The 17,375-nt window shown below is 33.5% G+C and overlaps 1 protein-coding gene across 1 annotated transcript; it reads right to left on the minus strand.

Moving 5' to 3' along the window:
• Positions 1–11,990: 11,990 nt before the first annotated feature.
• Positions 11,991–16,050, minus strand: LOC134684054 (uncharacterized). Its single transcript, XM_063543345.1, has 2 exons — positions 15,014–16,050; positions 11,991–12,412 (listed from the first exon to the last, which is right to left on the minus strand). Exon 1 carries the CDS (start codon positions 15,874–15,876, stop codon positions 15,226–15,228), a length of 651 nt encoding a protein of 216 aa, XP_063399415.1. The 5' UTR covers positions 15,877–16,050; the 3' UTR covers positions 11,991–12,412; positions 15,014–15,225.
• Positions 16,051–17,375: the final 1,325 nt, after the last annotated feature.

Raw genomic sequence — 17,375 nt, forward strand, 5'->3', positions numbered from 1 at the left:
AAACTGAGAGGACAGATTATTCATTTTCTGCAACATTGAAGCAAGATTTTTCATTTTCATTAAAGCAAGGACTGATTATTCATTTTCACAACTATATTTGTGATATTTGAAAACATGCAATTTTTTTTTAAATATTTGTTAATTGGTCCGAGACCACAATTATTTTGTAGTGCATTTCTTTAGAACAAAAATGAAAATTAAAAAAAAATCCAACCTGCGCTTTCTCAAAGAAACTTTTACAGTGTTTTGTACTACTTTTGGGACAAATTATATCAAAATTGTAGAAAATTTCATCATTTCTAACTAAAAATATGGAAAATTTTTATGTTTAGGGCATCTTGAAATCTATTGACAGCTTCCGAAGTGCTAATTTTAAATCTTTTTCAGCTGGACCAAATCACTTCTTTCCTTTAAGGAATTCTGGACCCAATTTTTCTTACAGTGTAATTTCACCCTATTAATTTGAGGCATTACACATGGAGAACTAAATTTGGAAGGGGTATAAAAATTAATGGCAAGTAACCAACTGTCAACACTAGGGACTATACCAATTATGAATAATACATGTAAAGTCAAGTCATTATGTACCAATTAATCAGAAAAGATCATTATCCCCTGCAGAAATTTTAAGATTTCATTCATAACCTCAGACACATACTTGTGTACTAGAGGACAATATGATATACAAACATTTCAAGATAACACATAGCGATACAGGACAAACGAAACACAAATACATAGTTATAAGTATATCATAAAGACAATTGGTATAATTAGATTTTTTAATTTTCTTCACGAAATGAATCATTTATATTCCAAAGCAATATACATGTATAGTATACATACATAGTATTAAAGTTGATTTAGTTTGGTTTTACCTAGCCTCTTTCAAAAGTATTGTCAAACATATTTTGCCGAGCGGAGGGAGGCAAAATTTTTTTTTGAAGGGTTTTGTAATCGCTGAAGGCCCAAGAAGCTATAGACCTGCTGAGTTATTTATTTTCAATACATTGCAAGTCAGGTTATTTATTTTTAAACTACCACATAACAAACCATTTATTTTTGTGATTATCAAGGCAGAGTTATTTATTTTCAAAATCCTCCTGCCCCCCCCCCCCCCCCCCCCCCCAGAATATCAAATGGTCGTCCCCTAAATGACATGGATTCATGACAAAATTGTGTTTTAGTTATGGTGATGTGTTTGTAAATCTTCCTTAAATGAACATTCTTGCTGCTTACAAGTATTTCTATCTATAATGAGCTTGGCCCAGTAGTTTCAGTGGACAATGTTAGTTGAAATTTACAAATTTTATGAAAATTGTTAAAAATTTACTGTAAGGGGACGACCATTTGATATTCTGGGGGGGGGGGGGGGCAGGAGGATTTGTTTTTGATCGGTTATTTATTTTCGTAAACTGAGAGGACAGATTATTCATTTTCTGCAACATTGAAGCAAGATTTTTCATTTTCATTAAAGCAAGGGACTGATTATTCATTTTCACAACTATATTTGTGATATTTGAAAACATGCAATTTTTTTTTAAATATTTGTTAATTGGTCCGAGACCACAATTATTTTGTAGTGCATTTCTTTTAGAACAAAAATGAAAATAAAAAAAAAATCCAACCTGCGCTTTCTCAAAGAAACTTTTACAGTGTTTTGTACTACTTTTGGGACAAATTATATCAAAATTGTAGAAAATTTCATCATTTCTAACTAAAAATATGGAAAATTTTTATGTTTAGGGCATCTTGAAATCTATTGACAGCTTCCGAAGTGCTAATTTTAAATCTTTTTCAGCTGGACCAAATCACTTCTTTCCTTTAAGGAATTCTGGACCCAATTTTTCTTACAGTGTAATTTCACCCTATTAATTTGAGGCATTACACATGGAGAACTAAATTTGGAAGGGGTATAAAAATTAATGGCAAGTAACCAACTGTCAACACTAGGGACTATACCAATTATGAATAATACATGTAAAGTCAAGTCATTATGTACCAATTAATCAGAAAAGATCATTATCCCCTGCAGAAATTTTAAGATTTCATTCATAACCTCAGACACATACTTGTGTACTAGAGGACAATATGATATACAAACATTTCAAGATAACACATAGCGATACAGGACAAACGAAACACAAATACATAGTTATAAGTATATCATAAAAGACAATTGGTATAATTAGATTTTTTAATTTTCTTCACGAAATGAATCATTTATATTCCAAAGCAATATACATGTATAGTATACATACATAGTATTAAAGTTGATTTAGTTTGGTTTTACCTAGCCTCTTTCAAAAGTATTGTCAAACATATTTTGCCGAGCGGAGGGAGGCAAAATTTTTTTTTGAAGGGTTTTGTAATCGCTGAAGGCCCAAGAAGCTATAGACCTGCTGAGTTATTTATTTTCAATACATTGCAAGTCAGGTTATTTATTTTTAAACTACCACATAACAAACCATTTATTTTTGTGATTATCAAGGCAGAGTTATTTATTTTCAAAATCCTCCTGCCCCCCCCCCCCCCCAGAATATCAAATGGTCGTCCCCTAAATGACAATAACTCCTTAGGGGGTCAATTGACCATTTACAATTGTTGACTTATTTGCAGATGGTTTGATTTGGCCCAGCAGTTTCAAGGGAGAAGATTTTTGAAAAAGATATATAAAATTTACGAAAAATGGTTAAAAATTGACCTTAAAGGGCAATAACTCCTAAGGGGGTCAACTGACCATTTTGGTCATGTTGACTTATTTGTAAATCTTGCTTTGCTGAACATTATTGCTGTTTACAGTTTATCTATATCTATAATAATATTCAAGATAGTAACAAAAAACAGCCGAATTTCCTTAAAATTACCAATTCAGGGGCAGCAACCCAACAACAGGTTGTCCCATTCATCTGAAATTTTCAGGGCAGATAGATCTTGACTTGATAAACAATTTTACCCCCACGTCAGATTTGCTGTTGATGCTTTGGTTTTTGAGTTATAAGCCAAAAACTGTATTTTACCCCTTTGTTCTAATTTTAGTCATGGCGGCCATCTTGGTTTGTTTGCCGGGTCACGGGACACATTTTTTAAACAAGATACCCCAATGATGATTGTGGCCAAGTTTGGTTTAATTTGGTCCAGTAGTTTCTGAGGAGAAGATTTTTGTAAAAGTTAACGACGCAGGACGACGCCGGACGCAAAGTGATGGGAAAAGCTCACTTTGCCTTATAGGCCAGGTGAGCTAAAAAGCATTAAAGTCGGCAAAGTAAGATCTACAAATAAGTCAACATGACCGAAATGGTCAGTTGACCCCTTTAGGAGTTATTGATTACTTAGTATATAGTAACATGTATATTGTTGAAGATCGTACAATGACCTGCAACTGTCTTAAAAATAATTTGTGGGTTAATTGTTGTCTATTCAATTTATACTCCACATCTCATCTAATAAGTAAAATTACCAAAATACTGAACTCCGAGGAAAATTCAAGACAAAGTCCTGAATCAAAGGCAAAATTTTAAGCTCAAACACATGAAACGAATGGATAACAACTGTCATATTTAAAAAAAAATGGAAGGTGTCCATATGCCCAGTCTTTGTTTATCTGTTGTTATAATCTGGTAATACTGATACATATCATTTTACTTTCACTATTGTAAGACACGACTTGCTTCTGCCGTATATGTACATGTCTTTATATGATGCCTTAATATCGATAGTGTCACCTTTCTGTAATTCAGTCGCTAGAATTGCTGCATTTGAATGAAGAAAATATCTGTGTGCGCTATGATAGTCGTTCATTTGACCTGTAATAAGTTCCTGAGAATTTTTTGATATATGGAAATATGCAAGTTTTGTATTTGAATACATAACGACAGATATATGGTACAGACCAGGAACTTCACACACAAATACACCACTGTTTTTATATGAGATTAGATGTTGATTGTTTATTCCTTTGATTGTCTTGATGTCCGTGAATTTTATAGTTGCCGATAATATTTTGATAATAGTAGCAGACGCAGCACATGCTGAAAGGGCAACTGAAAGAGAAAAAAAGATTAATAGAGAAATTATGAAAATATGAAAACCGCAGTAAGGTCAAAAAGTTCAATATATCTCTTCTGGGGCCCGAATGAGGAATTCTGGTAATGCTGTATCGTATTTTCCATCGTTATATATATAGCTAATTACAAAGTTAACTACTAGTATTTAGGCTTTTCTGTGATAAATCCTAATTTATTTTGTAACATACTAGTGTCTTAACCAATACGAGCGGTTAGTGATTGTTTCTTTTGTTAAGGTAGTTAAGCTGTAGTCTGATTTCAGATTCCCTTTTTATTATGATTTTGTAGGTCTCTCTTTCTTTCTTTGTTTTTTTCCTAGCATCCTTATTGTGTCTACTGCCTTTTTTTCTCGCACAATTAAGAATTTATTTGTGCAAGTGTGAATAAAAAAAAGTGTGAGGTACACATCAATGAGACACCAACCAAACGACACATCCACTCGACAATTGGCCGTTTCAGAATGTAGAGCATCATGGGTAATTTCATTGTTCGTACCCCAAAGTGAAAACAACGTTACGCCATTGGTTGAATTTCTATTGTTTATAACGTTTTAAACCAATCAAAACGCTTTGATGAACGCTTTTGAAAATATTACCCAGGATGCATTTGATTCTGAAACGGCCTATTGGAAATCTGCTCATGCAGTTTGTTCGAGCTCCACAGTTGTTGTCCTGTTTTAAGTGTTTTAATAGGTCATTAGCGAATAGGAAGTCGTATTTGTCCAACAAATTAAAGAAAAAACAACCAACAGAACTCCTTATCGAATTATAACAATGACAATATCAACTAGCCATTAATATTGATTTTATTTGTCTAAATCATCTTTGAAGAAAGAAGGATCAGTTAGTATTCATCCAAATATACCAACCAACTGTGTCATTTTGTAATTTTCGTAGTATTAAATATCAAAATTCATCATTGTAAAATGTTTCAATTTCAGGTTATGCATGTGCTATTTTCTTGTAAACATGATCAGTCTATGGAAGGTGCGATACGATAAAAACTTTTCTTATATCAATGAGCGATATTGTCTTATATCAACGAGTTGCATTGTGGGAAATCTCAGACGAATGTTTACATTTTTATGAAGGAACGAAGATTTCTCGGTATAAAGTAATGATTCTTTTCTTAAAACAGGATGACATTTAACACGACATACGTCTGCTGTATAATTTCCATGAAGTATTTTATGTAATAACAAGCAAGGTGTATTTAAACGAGAAAATTAAATTGTTGAATAAATGAAACATAATTGCACGATTTATCATTTGTAGGTGAACACATTCAATGAAAATCATGAGGCAAATTCAGTGGAATGCAATTGAAATGAATTCAATTGTTTACTAAGCCAAAATCACCTATAAGTCAAAGTTACTGCTATATTGTCTAATATCAATGCGATGTTTGTCTTATATCATAGCGATACTTTTTTAACATCATTTCTAATATAACTGCTATAGTTTTCTAATATAAAACGAATACGAGGACACGTCACAAGTAATGTCAAGAAAACCGCAAACATAATTCACAATCTTAGTTCATGACCCACTTAATGTTTTAGGATCAATATCACTAAAATTTCGTTTCTGCAACAAAATTAACGCTTTCATGGACTTCTCTTTTCGAAAATGTTGCTTGACCCTACTGTTAGTTGAAAGTGTTAACAACCTGTTCAGTCTATTGTTTTGTAATCACATGCTTTAACCCACAATTTCTATTCGAAGTGATGATGCAATTGCGGAATTTGAATGCGGTTGTAAATAGTCTACCGACCTATTAGATTCTAATAGAGGTCAAGTGGCGGATCCGGAGGGGGGTCCGTGGGTTTAAAACCCCATTTTTGGCCGATCAATGCATTTGAATGGGGACATATGGTTGAGCTCTCTTTATCCTTGGTTTGAAACCCCCCTTTTAGAAACGGCTGAATCCGCCCATAAGGTCACACTCCTATAGTCTATCCACATGGGTAATATCGAAATAAAAAAATATCAGTACTTAAAAGAAAAAAAACATTCATTCAAACAATCTTATGCAATACAGCTCCAAATAACAATGAATATCCAAATGGTACAATAAATATTCCAAACAAATTAAAATGTACAAATGCTGATGTCCCGAACTTTGAAGGTACCAACTGAGTAGCCTCAGACTAAAGATTATACAACTTCAGATCGAACGAAAATCAAAAATCTTGTGAAACAGAAAATGTATTTATTATCAACATGGACGCTTATTTACGGATTTAGCTATACTTTTTGGACCTTTTGGATTATAGCTCTCCATTTTTTATATAAGCTATGGATTTCAAATATTTTGGCAACGAGCATCACTAAAGACACTGCATTGTCGAAATGCGCATCTGGTGCATGAAAATTAGGACCGTTAATGTTATTACTACCACTGGGTCAATGTTTCTGCTGGTGGACTGTTAGTTACCGGGGGTATCACCAGCCCAGTAGACAGTACTTCGGTACTGGCATGTAAATACGGATTTTTTTTGTGTTATTTAAACTTTCTGTAACAATTTTTTAGAAATTATGATGAATTATGAAAGGTATCTCCCTCATGCAAAGCTCTGATTCCTTTCACGGATTTGACTATACTTTTTGGACTTTTTGGATTATAGATCCTCATCTTTTATATAAGCTTTGGATTTCAAATATTTTGGCTACGAGCATCGCTGAGAGACATGTATTGTCGAAATGCGCATCTGGTGCAGGAAAATTGGTACCGTTAATGTTTTTACATCGCGACCACCGCGAGAACATTCCGCTGTATTGTTGCCAGAGATTTGACCTTAGTTTTTGACTAGTAACCGATCGTATAAATACGCTAACATTTCTTAGTCCGTATCGCTTGTTATAAATTCATTTCTACAATGAATACTAAAAAGAAATGTTTAGAAAACAAATAAATAAGATGTAAATGTCTGTTGACGTTAGAAACAAACTCATGATAGATATTAGGACTAAATTTTGTATATACGCCAAACGCGCGTTTCATCTACGAAAGACTCATTAGTGACGCTCGAATCCAAAGATGTGTACATCTTTTCTATATTTAAGAAAAGATTCAGGGAAGCCATAGATTGTTGGAAATTTACACATGGATTGGGCCGTGATATTCGAATTTTATTCTGTTGATTTCTCCGAGCTCTTGTACATTACTTCTTTTTATTATGCATCTGAATAAGAATAACAGTTTTTAATTGCACTTTTTAAAACAATTAAATCGGCAAATAGGTTCCACTGCATGTATATTTACGCGGGAAGTATAATGTACATAACAGACATTATTATGTATACCTCTGAGTCTGCGCTAAGTATAGATCTATCGAGAATGTTGTCACAGTGTTGTTTACAAAGTGAAAGAAGCACGTCATACTAGAATTACAAATAAGATCTTTCAGTGCTGTTTATTTGGTATTTTTATTGACGTAATCGTTCTTGTACCATCATAATCTGTCGTTATCGTTAAAGCTTTAGAAGTGTGCTAGTTTATATTGCACTGTACAAGAGATTCAGCGACCAAATGACGTTTTAGGAGGTCTGGAAAGCAGTTATTTATAAGGGGATATTTTAAAGATTTATAGATATAAACGATGGTGCATGATTTCGAATGAGACAACTTTCCACAAAGTATAATGATTTGTTTCAAGTAAACCATTATAGATCAAAGTAGGGCATTAAACACGGAGCCTTGGCTCACAGCGAACACCACGCTATATAGGAACAAAAAAATATACTAGTGTTAAACCATTCAAACAGGAAAACCAACGGTCTAATTTGTATAAAAAAAAGGAGATTCAAAAGTATAGGTCAGATTTTGTCGAATCAATCTGAATGAGAACAGTATGATTCATCTTTGTCACAAGTTAGTTTCATTGTTATCAGTAAAGAAAGTCTTACATGCGTGCATTGCGAGCATATCAGATATATATTATTTCGGTGCGTTCATTATAAAATTAATAAAAAAAATAATAAAATTAATGTTAAATAGTATGTGAACAATAATTAGATACTTAGCTTTTTTATTACGACATTGTTTATTAAACCCCATCGGTACTGGCATTTGTATATTTGAAAATATTGGATTGAACCTGGTTTTATAGCGCTAAACCTCTCACGTGTATGACAGTCTCATCAAATTCTGTCATATTTACAATGTTACGTTAACAAAACTGACATAATGGGTAAAATTGTAAAAATATGTGTACAGCAGTCAAATATTAATACTAATAAATACTAATATTGATATAACAAAAACATCGCTATGATATTTTAAAAGTATCGCATTCGATATTTTAAAAGTATCGCATGGCGTATTTATGTATATAAGAAAAACACAGCACTTCAAATTTTACACGGACATAAACTTTAGCTTCTAGCTAACTTCTGAATGTATATTTAGACTCAATTGTTGTTTATATTTGAACAATAAGTTTAAAAGTAAGTATTTTCTTAATTTTTCGTTGCCAAAAACAACATTTTTCGCATGAAATGTCTGCATGTTTACAATTGATATTAGACAATATCGCTTATTGATATAAGAAAAGTTTTTATCGTATCGCACCTTCCATAGACTGATGATAAACTTACCTCTTAAGTTCATATCATTGACAATTGCTTTTAAATCTTCCAGCTGTGATACTTGAACTTTTAAGCTTCCGTTATTGATATCAGCGGTAGTCTTAATGTTACCGATCGCAGTTTGAATTGTACGTGTGTTGACAGTCAATTCTTGTTAATTTGAACGGATCATTTCCAATCTGCTCAAATGGTTTTTCAGTGGTCCTGATAGATTTGTTACATTACTAGCAACCGACACTTTGTTCGCCTTTAAATCTGACTGCATGACGTCAACATTGTTGGTTAATAACTTCTTCATCTTTTCACCCAGATCGTTACTGACAGTTTTAGTTAAGCTCCCCAATCTGTAACGGATTTCACGTGTAATTCGAATTCTCTCTTCCATTTCCTTCAATAATGACACAATGTCCTGTTTAACTCCAGTCATTTGGTCCAGGTTATCTCCAATATGTTCTTCAATTTTGTTTTGTAATTCTAATTGCACGCCGTCCATATTGTTCGCTAACGTCTTCCTCTTTTCATTTAGATCGGTACTGACAGTTCTAACCAAACTCGCCAATCTGTAACGGAATCCACGTGTGATTTTCTCTTCCGTTTTCTTCAGGAGTGACAATATATGTCAGTCATTTGGTTGTTGTTATTTCGAATAAGCTGGTCAATCTTGTTTTGTCATTTCAATTGTACGCCGTCCACATTGTTGGTTAACTTTATCATCTTTTCAGCTAGATCTTTGTTCTCAGTACTAACAGTTCTAGCCAAACTCCCCAAATTTTCACGGGTTTCACGTGTGATTTTCTCTTCCGTTTCCTTCCGTAATGTAGTAATGTCCTGTTTAACATCAGTCAACTGGTTCCGGTTATTTCGAATATGTTGGTCAATCTTTTGAAACTAAGGATTTTTTTTATCCCAGGCATTTATTTCCTTAGCCGCATTTGGCACAACTTTTTAGAATTTTGAATCCTTAATGCTCTTCAACTTTTTACTTGTTTGGCTTAAAAGAGGGACGAAAGATACCAAAGTAACAGTCAAACTCATAAATCTAATACAAACTGACAACGCCATTGCTAAAAAGGAAAAAAGACAAACAGACAAACAATAGTACACATGACACAACATAGAAAACCAAAGAATAAACAACACAAACCCCACCAAAAACTAGGGGTGATCTCAGGTGCTCCGGAATGGTAAGCATATCCTGCTCCACATGTGGCACCCGTCGTGTTGCTGATGTGATATCAAATCCGGTAAATAGTCTAATACGGTAGGTCACATTCATGAAAGGGAAGGGGATTGTAGTTACGACGTAAGGAGCAGATCCGATATCATTTGTAAAACTGTTATTCCATTACGGTCAACCAACTCGTGATGGCATCCGTAAAATTTACGAAGGGATGATTTCAACTTCACCATTTGAAACTCTTGGTTTAATAGCTTCCTTGTGAGCAGCAACCCTCTATCAAGAATAAATATCTATCTATTAATAAATATCTATCTATTAATAAATATCTATCTATTAATAAATATCTATCTATTAGTAAATATCTATCTATTAATAAATATCTATCTATTAATAGATATCTATCTATTAATAAATATCTATCTATTAATAAATATTTTGATATGAGTGTCACTGATGAGTCTTATGTAGATGAAACGCATGTCTGGCGTCCTAAGTTATAATCCTGGTACCTTTGATAACTATTTACACCACTGGGTCGATGCCACTGCTGGTGGACGTTTCGTCCCCGAGGGTATCACCAGCTCAGTAGTCAACACTTCGGTGTTGACATGAATATCAATAATGTGGTCATTTTAACAAATTTACTGTTAACAAAACTTTGAATTTTTCGAAAAACTAAGAATTTTATTATCCCAGGCATAGATTACCTAAGTCGTATTTTGCACAACTTTTTGGAATTGTGGATCTTTAATGCTCTACAACTTTTTACTTGTTTGGCTTAATACATATTTTGATATGCGCTAAACTAAACTGAATAGTGTTCTAATTTGGAGAGATGTTCTGACTTGCTGCACAAGCTAGACTGAGAAGTGTATCACGTTGGAGAGGTTTAATGTCAAGCTTAACTGAGAAGTGTATCAAGTGGGATAGGTTTATTTCTTGCTGCTCAAGCTAACCTGAGTAGATCATCACGTTTGAGAAGTTTTATGTCTTGCTATTCAGACTAAACTGAGTAGTGTTATACTTTGGAGAGATGCTCTGTCTTGCTGCACAAGCTCAACTGAGAGGTATATCACGTTGGAGAGGTTAAATGTCTTGCTGTTCAAGGTAAACTGAGTAGTGTTACACTTTGGAGAGATGTTTTGTCTTGCTGCACAAGCTATACTGGAGTAGTGTATCTCGTAAAAGAGGTTTAATGTATTGCTGCTCAAACTAAACTGAGAAGTGTATCACATGGGACAGGTTTTATGTCTTGCGGCTCAAGCAAAACTGAGAAGTGTATCACGTGGGACAGGTTTTAGGTATTGATGCTCAAGCTTAACTGAGAAGTGTATCCCGTTAGAAAGGTTTTATGTTTTGCTGCTGAAGCTAAACTGAGAAGTTTATAACGTGGGAAAGGTTGTATGTCTTGCTACACAACTAAAGGGTGCAGTGTACCACGTTTGAGAGGTTTAATGTCTTGCTGTTCAAGCTTAACTGAGTAGTGTAGTACTTAGGAGAGGTTTCATGTCTTGCTGCACAAGCTTAATTTAGAAGTGTTTCACGTTGGAGAGGTTTAATCTTTCTGCTCAAGCTAAACTGAGTAGTGTTACACTTTGGAGAGATGTTATGTCTTGCTGGACAAGCTCAACTGAGAATTGTATCACGTTGGAGAGGTTTAATGTCTTGCTGCTTTAGGTAAACTGAGTAGTGTATCACGTAGGAGAGGTTTTATGTCTTGTTGCTCATGATAATCTGAGTGGTTTATCACGTGCAAAAAGGTTTTATGTCTTGCTGCCCAAGCTAAAGTGAGGAGTGTATCACTTTGGAAAGGTTTTATGTCTTGCCGCTTAAGCGTAACTGAGAAGCGTATCACATGGGAAAGGTTGTATGTCTTGCTGCTCAAGCTAAGCCGAGTAGTGTATCACATAGGATATATTTTATTTATTGCTAAGGTTTTCAAGCGAAAAATCATTTTAAAATTATAATCGTGATTCCTTTCTTTTCATATTGAGAAACAGAATTGTCAGAACAATATGATAATCACTATCATATGAACATTTGATATTCATTATATTTTCACAATCACTAATTTTTTTATTGGTGATTATCAAAAACAATATGATACTTAGTGTGAATATAATCATCACATGTAAAAAAGTTTATCTTTTTATTTTGAAACAATTATACACATTATTTCACTTTCACTATTGTAAGACACGAATAATTATAGCCGGCTATCATCATGTCTTTATCTGATGGTTTAATTTCGATACGGTCAGCTTTCTGTAATTCAGTCACCACAATTGCAGCACTTGATTGCCAATACACTCCTTTTCCTGTATTATAATCATTGATATAACCCCTCATTAGTTCTATATCATTTTTAGATATTATGAATTGTGCATCATGTGTTTTCGATATAATGACGACAGATATATAGTACAGACCAGGAACTTCACACACAAATACACCACTAGATTTAAATGATGTTACATGTTGGTAGGTGATTCCTTGGCTTGTTATGATCTTCTGGAATTTAATAACAGTTGATTTTACAGCAGTATAACTAGGTGAAACGCATGCTGAAAGGGCAACTGAAAGAAAAACATAAAATTTAATATTGAAATCGTGAAATTGAAAACAGTTGATTTATGTCTCCTGAGGCTTGAAAGATAATTATCCATATTTTTCACCGTAATATATAGCTATGATTGAGTTATTAAAGCCTTCCAATTGATGTTTTTATTGTGTCTTTCTATGTTGTGATGTTATACTATTGTTTCAGAAAAGGGAGAAGGTTTGGTACCATTTAAACGTTTAATCCCGCTTCAAATGTTTGCACCTGTCTTAAGTTAGGAATCTGATGCACAGCACTATGGTTGTCGTCTGTTTATGTAGTTCATACGTGTTTCTCGTTTTTTTGTTTTTATATAGATTAGACCGTAGGTGTTCTCGTTTGAATGGTTTTACCCCAGTAACTTTTGGTGACCTATAAAGCTTGCTGTTCGGTGTGAACAGCTCCATGTTGAAGGCCGTACCTTAACCTCTAATGGTTTACTTTTATAAATTGTAACTTGGATAGAGAGTTGTCTCATTGACACTCATACCACATCTTCCTTTATCTATAATCAGAAAGTCAACTATGCAGACTGTATATATCAATCATCTATGCAAAATCTAAATATATGTGATAATACAGAAGTGCCTGAACCAATACGGATGATTTTCTATTGCTTTTCATGTTAAGATTATTAACCTGTAGTCAGATTTAAGACTTCTTTTTTCTGTCATGATTTTGTAGGTCTCTATTCGTTTTTTATTTCCTGCTTCTTTTTTGTCGCACATTTAAGAAATTTATTTTGCGAGTATACATAAAAAGAAGTGTGAGGTACAAGTCAATGAGACAACAAACGACACATGCACACAAAACTGGATATCTTTTAATGCATTTCGTAAGAGCTGAACAGTTGTTGTCCTGTTTTAAGCGTTTATATTGGTCATTGACAGTTGTGTTGTCTTATTTGTCCAACAAAAAAATACAGATATAATTCATAATCGAAATATAATTATAATTTCCAACGGTTCGATAGTATAGTGGGAAATTATTGTAATAACGGTACTAGTGAATACTATTGATACGGGTACTTATGTACACGTATATACATACATGTATCACGTGATACTGATATTTAGCGGGAATATTTTCCCTTGTTGGTCACTTCTAACCAAGCATCAGACTGGACAACAGTGAAATAAATTTCATTTTCAATTGAATTGTTATTCTAATTTGTATTTAGTAGGGATTTATATTTTACTATAAAGTAACTTGATTTATTATTTCATAGAGTATATTTATTCAGTCCAAGTAAACCTCTCGAGACGGTCTTCCGAGCATTTGGGTTTGGACACAGGTTTCCAAAATTTTCCACTTTATTTAAAATGTAGTCTTTTGACTGCAGTTTAAATGGAGTTTGAACCGAGGTAACTCGATTTTGTTGGTTTTTCCTGGCCGGCGGGATCGTTGATGACAGAGCCCATATTTTTGAACACAATTTACTGGTTTTTCTAAAGTATTCCTTATGAAAGTTTATTCATAGTGCATTGATACTTATGCTTCATGTTTATTGTGTATATTATATATTATTCAAGTCTCAAACAGGGTATATACTGTGACATTCCCGGCTTATAGTTTATATCCCCTGAGCCGAAGGCGAAGGTGATATAAGCCCTAAGCCGGGAATGTCACAGTATATACCCTGTCTGAGACCTGAATTACACATATATTACGGATTACCCCTGACTTAATGTTATTTTCTAGTGCAGGAAGTTGTTGAATATTCACATTCACAATGCAGAATGTATATTCATTACATGTTACTGTTTCTTTAATATTTTGAATAATCCATTTAAATACACATTTTTTTTTTAATCTTGACAAACTTGTATCCGTTAAAAATAATTTCAATAAAGTTTTTAAAAAATATTTTGTGTTTGTATGTGTGTCTGGCTTTGTTTTTTTTTATTTACAACACACATATTGAAAACTCAACCTGATATGTTCGCATGTGAAGGATATACTAATTTGCTGTGAATGTAATTCGAGTGTGTAATAATTTACTATAACACTTTTAACATTAAATTTAAGTATTAAAAGTGTAAATTGCGAGATTTTGTATTAAAAACGTATTATTGACCGAAGCACGTCATTCTTTTTCCCCTGTGAGCCTCTGACATTCCTTAGTGTTCTGTATAGCTTTTGACTACGTCACATAGTAACCGGTTTATGATGACGATTTTGAGGTTCCAATTGGGGATAAAAACGTCGTATATACCCCGGCAGTTTCCTGAATATATACTGACATCTCTGTGTTGTTATTTATACTTAATAAAATATGGGGTCCACCAGTATTGCTGGGCTATCGGCTATATATAGTATTTTAGTATTTATTGATATGCCTAGAAATATTATTTAGTAAAGTTGATACCAATGACAATACTAACATACCGTGTGTACTTGACATTAATTGTTGTCTTATTTGTTTTATTTATCTTTGAAAAAGTATTCATCGAAATATTACAATACCAACAGCAATTAACTGTTTTCGTAGGGTAAGCTTTTTCAATTCATCATTGTAAAAAGTTCCAATTTCATATTATAAATGTGTTATTTTCTTATATAAATATGGCAAACTTACCTCGTAAATTCATATCATTGACTGTTGCTTTGAAATCTTCCAGCTTTGAAATTTGAACACTTAACCTTCCGTTATTAATTTCAGCGGAAGTCTTAATGTTACCGATTGCAGTTTGAATTGTACTTGTGTTTACAGTCAATTCTAGTAAATTTGAACGGAGCATTTTCAAACTGCTCAAATGATTTTCCAGTTTATCTGCTAAATTTGATACATTACTGACTATCCACCGACACTATGGTTTCTTTTAAATCAGACTGCATGACGTCAACCGCGTTGGTTAACTTCTTCACCTTTTCATCCAGATCTTTTTTCTCGATACTGAAATTTCTAGTTAAATTCTGCAATTTGTCACGGATTTCACGTAAGATTCTCTCTTCCATTTCCTTTCGTAATGACATAATGTCCTGTTTTACTCCGGTCATTTGGTTCCGGTCATCTCCCATATGTTCCTCAATCTTTTTTTGTAACTCCAATTTCACGCCGTCCATATTGTTGGCTAACTTCTTCATCTTTTCATCCTGATTTGTGTTCACATTACTGATAGCTCTTGTCAATTTATTCACTTTGTCTAGGATTTCACGGGTAATTCTCTCTTCCATTTCTTTCCGCAAAGTAGCAATGTCCTGGTTAACTTCAGTCATCTGGTTCCGGTTATCTCCAATATGTTCGTCCATCTTTTGTTGTAAGGCGTCAAACTTGTTAACTTTTCCCAAAATTTTACTCGACACTATATCTTCTTTCAGCTTTTCGTTAACTTTACATTCTATTGTGGCGTTGATCATCTGCCGCAATGGCTTTTCTATTGACCGGACGATATGTGAACTGATATTAGTTGTATCTACTATCGCCATTAATGGTGCCATTTGTTGGTTGAGTATAGGAGCCACAAACTTCTAAGTCCTGACATTTGCATGAGTAATTCATTAAAATAAAAATAAAAATCGGTAAAAAAGATTGTCTTAACATTTTTAAAATGCAGTGTAAATACTGTTTAGCAACTAAATCCAAAGAAATCTAGAAAATCGGTTAAACATTACACATTATATAAGAATACGATGCTTCGTGTCACGTAAATGGCTAAGTGCTTCTCGTTCTTAATTTGACGTAAGTTCCGAAAGTCATTGATTTTACTGCTGTAGGTTAAAAGATGATAGCAATATAAAGATCTAACAAGTGCTTTTAATTACCACTATGATATGCCAACTTCGTGTCAATATGAGATTAGATGATATCATAATGTTATTTTACTATACTCAGCATATCAGTTTTCAAATATAATCATCCGCCCATCCTTCCAAATTTTTTTTTTTCAAATGTTTAAAGATTTATTGTCTAAATAAAAAATATTGGTATTCAAACAAAATAGAAATGCACTGTGACCAGATAGTGATACCATGTTTGGAAAGAATAACCACACGACCGTCTCATTTTGGTTATATTCAACTGCCAGTAGCTATCATTACATTTAAAGAACGGACTAGATTTAACTTTTTCACGTTCATTACCCACAAAAGTGAAAAATAAACATTACAAAACAGTGAGAATTCTTCAAATGCGACAGGTCAGTGTCAAATTAAAGCTCCTTCCATATTAGAAATAAAAAAAAAGATTTTAAGGTATTAATATGTGTATGATAAATAAAATACATGAATAATGTGAAATTTTAGGTTTGAGATCTCAAATTACAAGTTTAACCCCGCCGCATTGTTGCGCCTGTCCCAAGTCAGGAGCATCTGGCCTTTATATTTCGGAGTTTAGTATGACGTTTTTATCACTGAACTAGTATACTATTTTTCTTAGAGGCCAGCTGATGCACACTTCTGGTTGCGGGAGTTTTTCGTTGTTGCATTGAAGACCCATTTGGATGAATATGTTCTTATAGTATTAGCTATACATGACAGCGTTAAAATGGAGGAAAATACAACAATTGGATAGTCTTGCATCTGTTAAGACAAATTTTGATGATGAAAATATTTAGATGACAATCAATGTAATATTCCTGTCATGATTGCTATTCACCCATTGATTGCCATTGTGGTATACACTTTACCTATTGATTGATTATGGGCCCTTTTTCAAGTTGGTTTGAATCGGGGTTCAAAATCAAACTTAAAGTTCAACAAAATAATGGGGATCTTTTATATGCTGATTCTAACCGTGTATTAAGATTTTTGCTTTTTGGCTCCGTTTTTAGATTGGTTCACATTGAGGTCCAAAGGGTTCAAAAGTAAACTTTGATTGATTTCATCAATGTTTGATTTATTGGTTTTTTTTATGCCCCCGTCATAATTTTGACGGGACGTATTATGCTATACAAATGTTCGTCCGTCCGTCTGTCCATCTCTGTCTGTCCGGCGTAAAC

This window comes from Mytilus trossulus, chromosome 9 (genome assembly GCF_036588685.1).
Source record: "Mytilus trossulus isolate FHL-02 chromosome 9, PNRI_Mtr1.1.1.hap1, whole genome shotgun sequence".
In the NCBI taxonomy this organism is placed as follows: Eukaryota; Metazoa; Mollusca; class Bivalvia; order Mytilida; family Mytilidae; genus Mytilus; species Mytilus trossulus.

Coding starts and splice junctions, on each gene's coding strand:
- LOC134684054 (XM_063543345.1), bottom strand. CDS start 15,876: ATGGCACCATTAATGGCGATAGTAGATACAACTAATATCAGTTCACAT.